Source organism: Bison bison, unplaced genomic scaffold (genome assembly GCF_000754665.1).
Source record: "Bison bison bison isolate TAMUID 2011002044 unplaced genomic scaffold, Bison_UMD1.0 scf7180017864203, whole genome shotgun sequence".
NCBI lineage: Eukaryota > Metazoa > Chordata > Mammalia > Artiodactyla > Bovidae > Bison > Bison bison.
This window is the reverse complement of record NW_011494775.1, coordinates 6220322-6224438: the sequence shown is the minus strand read 5'-3', so window position 1 is coordinate 6224438 and position 4117 is coordinate 6220322. Positions and strand designations below refer to the sequence as shown.

General features: G+C 57.2%; 1 protein-coding gene across 3 annotated transcripts in view; it reads left to right on the top strand.

Annotated features, from left to right (window-relative positions):
* The window catches only part of SCAMP4 (secretory carrier membrane protein 4), a 17541-nt gene that overhangs the window by 8298 nt on the left and 5126 nt on the right, over positions 1 to 4117 (top strand). For all 3 annotated transcript variants that reach the window (XM_010844536.1, XM_010844539.1, XM_010844538.1), the window contains exons 3-5: positions 799 to 927; positions 1419 to 1575; positions 2828 to 2929. In XM_010844536.1, the coding sequence (XP_010842838.1) occupies positions 799 to 927; positions 1419 to 1575; positions 2828 to 2929 (388 nt within the window). The remainder of the gene's footprint in view (positions 1 to 798; positions 928 to 1418; positions 1576 to 2827; positions 2930 to 4117) is intronic.

The window sequence follows — 4117 nt, the reverse complement described above, 5'->3', positions numbered from 1 at the left end:
CCAGCCTCTAGAAGCGAGCCAGGACAGACCTCTGTCCAATCAGGCCACCCAGCCTGTGGTCCTTTGTAATGGCAACCCCAGGGGGTTCCCACGTCCCAAGTGCCACAACCTGCCCTGAAGTCAACAGTGTGGATATGTGTGGACCCTGCTGTTGAATCTTCACGTATCCCTGTGACTGTCGTAAGAAATTGCCACAGACTCAGATACTTGAAAGAAATTTGTCCTGGGACTTCCCTGGAGGGCCAGTGGTTAGGACTACCTGCTTTCAGTGCTGAGGGTGTGAGTTCAATCCCAGGTGGAGGAACTAAGATCCTGCATGCTGTGTGGCGCGGTCAGAAACTAAGTTCATAAATAAGTAAGTAAATAGAATTTGTTCTCTGACAGTCCTGAGGTCTGGAGTCCCACATGGGTACCACAGGGCTAAATCCAGGTGTGGGAAGGGCTGGTCCCTCTGGAGGCTCTCAGGGAGCACTGGCTCCCCCCTTTTCCAGCTTCTAGAGGTGCTGCATCCCTGACTCGCAGCCCCTCCCTCCATCCTCACAGCCAATGGCTCAGCATCTCCCGTCTCTCTGCCTCTGACCCAACCCCTTCCCTTTCATAAGGACCCTGTGATGGCAGTGGGTTCCCCAGAGAGTCCAGGATCATCCCGTCTCAGGGGCCTTAGCTTAATCCCTCTGGCAAAGTCCCTTCTGCCCCATGAGGTGATGTATCCACAGGTCCCAGGAGCAGATGGGCACAGCCCTAGGGCCACTACAAGCTGACTGCAATGTGAGTTTTTCCGCACCCCTGTCCCTGCAGGAAAGGAGAACAACTTCCCCCCGTTGCCCAAGTTCATTCCTCTGAAGCCCTGCTTCTACCAGAACTTCTCTGACGAAATCCCTATTGAGCACCAGGTCCTGGTGAAGAGGATCTACCGCCTGTGGCTGTGTGAGTCAGGGGGAGGGGTGCACCACCCAGAGACCCAGGCCCGGGACAGGCCCGGCCCAGGACTTGTCTTGAGCTTGGTGGGTGGGAGCCTGAGGGTTTAGTAATAAAGCTTACCGACAAACTTCTCTCATGGCTCAGTGGTAAAGAACCTGCCTGCCAATGCGGAAGCCATAAGAGATGTGGGTTCAGTCCTGGGCTGGGAAGAGCCCCTGGAGGAGGGCATGTCAACCCACTCCAGTATTCTTGCCTAGAGAATCCCATGGACAGAGGAGCCTGGTGGACTATAGTCCATAGAGTTGCAAAGAGTCAGACATAACTGAGTACACACACTGATGAGCTCCTGTCCGGAGTGGATGGAGCAGGTGGGCAGCTGCACAGAGCTGGGCCCCCCAGGCCCTTCTCTGGCCCCAAGGTCTCTGTGCTCATGGGAGCCACACCCCAGCAGTAGGGGGTGTCCCATTCAGCGCCCTCTTTCTCCTTCCTTCCCCTAGTCTACTGTGCTACCCTGGGCGTCAACCTCGTTGCCTGCCTGGCCTGGTGGATCGCGGGTGGCTCAGGTGCTAACTTTGGCCTGGCTCTGCTCTGGCTGCTCCTCTTCTCGCCCTGCGGCTACGTGTGCTGGTTCCGGCCTGCCTACAAGGCCTTCCGGTGAGTTGGGGTGGCTCCCACCCTCCAGGGGCCCTTGGGGAGGGTCTGGGGTTGACATTTGGCTCAGAAATAACAGCAGGTGACCTCACTGTGCACGCCCCCCTCCGGGCCAAGTCCTGAGAGGGGTGTACCCTGATCTGCAGCTGCCACCTGGCCCGGGTGTGAGCCTGCCTCTTGTATTTGGATGACACTGTGTACTGGGGTCCACAAGCCACATCCATCTCTCCCTGTTTTGTTCATGACTTTGTTGACATACTGTACATACCACTCAGCTCACCTGCTTAACAGCTCGATGTTTCTAGTGTTTATACAAGACTGGACAGCCAGCATGTCTAGCTCCAGAACAAACCACCAAGAAACCCCATCCCCATTAGCACCATCCTAACCCCTCAGCCTCTGACAACCAGGAACCCACTCTCTGTGTCTGTGAATCTGCCTGTTCTGGACGTTTCCCATCAGTGGGATCACTCTGCGTGTCCTTCTGTGTCTGCTTCTCTCACTGAGCATCATGTTCTCAGGCCCTACCCACATGGTAGCGAGTGTCTGGGCTTCATCCCTTTGGGTATCTGATGCTCCCATGTGTGCAGGAACCAAGTGGTGTTTCTCCATCATCTGTGGATGGCGTTGGTGTTGCTGCCCCCTTCTGGCTACTGTGAATCTTGCTCTGTGGCTTTCACCGCAAACCTGCCCTCGGCACTCAGGCGTGTGCTATGTCTGTTCCATGTGGCCCCTAATCCCAGACCCTCAGTGGGAGTCAGGTGGGGCCCCTGGGGCCCTTTGGAGACAAGAACCAGAAACCTGTCCACTTGTGCTGAAGCGAAAGGGGCACTGTGGCTTCAGGTCCCAAGCTGATTCCAGCAACTGTGTGTAAGAATGGGGACCCCCCGAAAGCTTCGGGGGCAACCCGGGAGCAGCCCTGTGCCGCGAGGTCCCCGGCCCTCCTCCATCCCAGGTCTCCCCTTGCTTGACCTCCCTATGTGAGCCCCTTGCAGCCTCTTTTGTCCAGGGCAGCAGGGCATCGCAAACCCACCAGGAACCTATCAGATTGACATTAGGGTACCGGCAGGTCCTTCGGTGTAGTGGGGCCTCCTAAATCCCCTTCTGGTGAGGAGCGTGTCAGGGTTGTCCTCCTCCTGGGGGCGGGAACTGGAGGTGTGGTGGGGCAGGGCTATCCTGCCCAGTTGGCCTGGGCCCTTCCTCGGCCCCGCCCTCTCCTCCAGCATTGGTAACAAAGCCATTGGCTTCCCTCCAGATCCGACAGCTCCTTCAACTTCATGGCGTTTTTCTTCATCTTCGGAGCCCAGTTCATCTTGACCATCATCCAGGCCATCGGGTTCTCGGGATGGGGCGCGTGGTAAGCTTGTGGGGTCAGCCATGGGGACATGTGTCATGTGCAGGACAGATGTGAGCTCAGGCTGAACACTGTGGCCAGGACACCAAAATGCCAATGGCTGGACGAGGGTGAAGTCTGCTCATCGCTCTTGTAAACCCCCTATCCTGGGAGGTGCCGGGTTGGCAGCCCGTTCACAGTGGTTCTCATGCCAGTCACCCAGCCCCCAGGAGAACCTGGCAGGCATGTCCAGCTGTGTGTCCCCGGGGTCAGAGAGCAGCTGGAAGGGCCATGCCCCACGATCTGGGAGAGGCATTTTCCATTGCTTCCCAGATGGCGCTAGTGGTAAAGAACCCGTCTGCCCCATGCCGGAGACATTAAAGAGGTGGGTTCCAACCCCGGGTTGGGAAGATCCCCTGGAGGAAGGCATGGAAACCCACTCCAGTATCCTTGCCTGGAGAATCCCATGGACGGAGGAGCCTGGCGGCTACAGTCCATAGGGTCACAAAGAGTCAGACACGACTGAAGTGACTTAGCACTCGTTAACACATGAGGTGTCTGCTGCTGCTATAGTGAATTATTAAATGTTCAGTGATTTGAAACAAACTTTTCATCTTAAGTCCCAGGGGTCCGAATTCATGTAACCCACAGGTTGGCAGGGCTGGCCTTCTAGAGAGCCACCTGCTCCAGTCCAGGTGGCCACAGTCCCGCAAGTCCCCTCCAGGGGGTAGTGGACAGCATGGGGGTCCACGGTTGCTGTGGAGCTACAGGGACACCTGGCCAGTCCTGGGCCCTGGGTATCCATCCCTCCCTGCTGGCCCCAGACTTCCACCATCCGCTGGGTGAACGCTTCCCTGTCAGTCCATTCAGAAGGCCTTTTAAAACCTGTGAGACGTCTTATGTGTAAAAGACCACAGTGCTGCTTCACACTAGGAAGCAACAGTGACCACAGAGGCTCAGACCTGTCTGTCCTGCCTGCTTGTGACCTGTTCACATGGGGCTTCTTCGCAGTTTGTGGATCTGGGGTAGAGTGTCCACCCCGAGCTGCCTCCCCACCCGTCTGATGCCCTTGCCTCCACCGGATGTGGTGGGCACAGTGCCCTCACCCACAGCGCTACCATGTCAGGCCTTCCCCTTGGGGTCCCTGCGGCTTGTTAACAGTTGGCCTTTGTGGTTGGTCCACATTGGACTCCAGGTGGGGGGGGGGGGGCA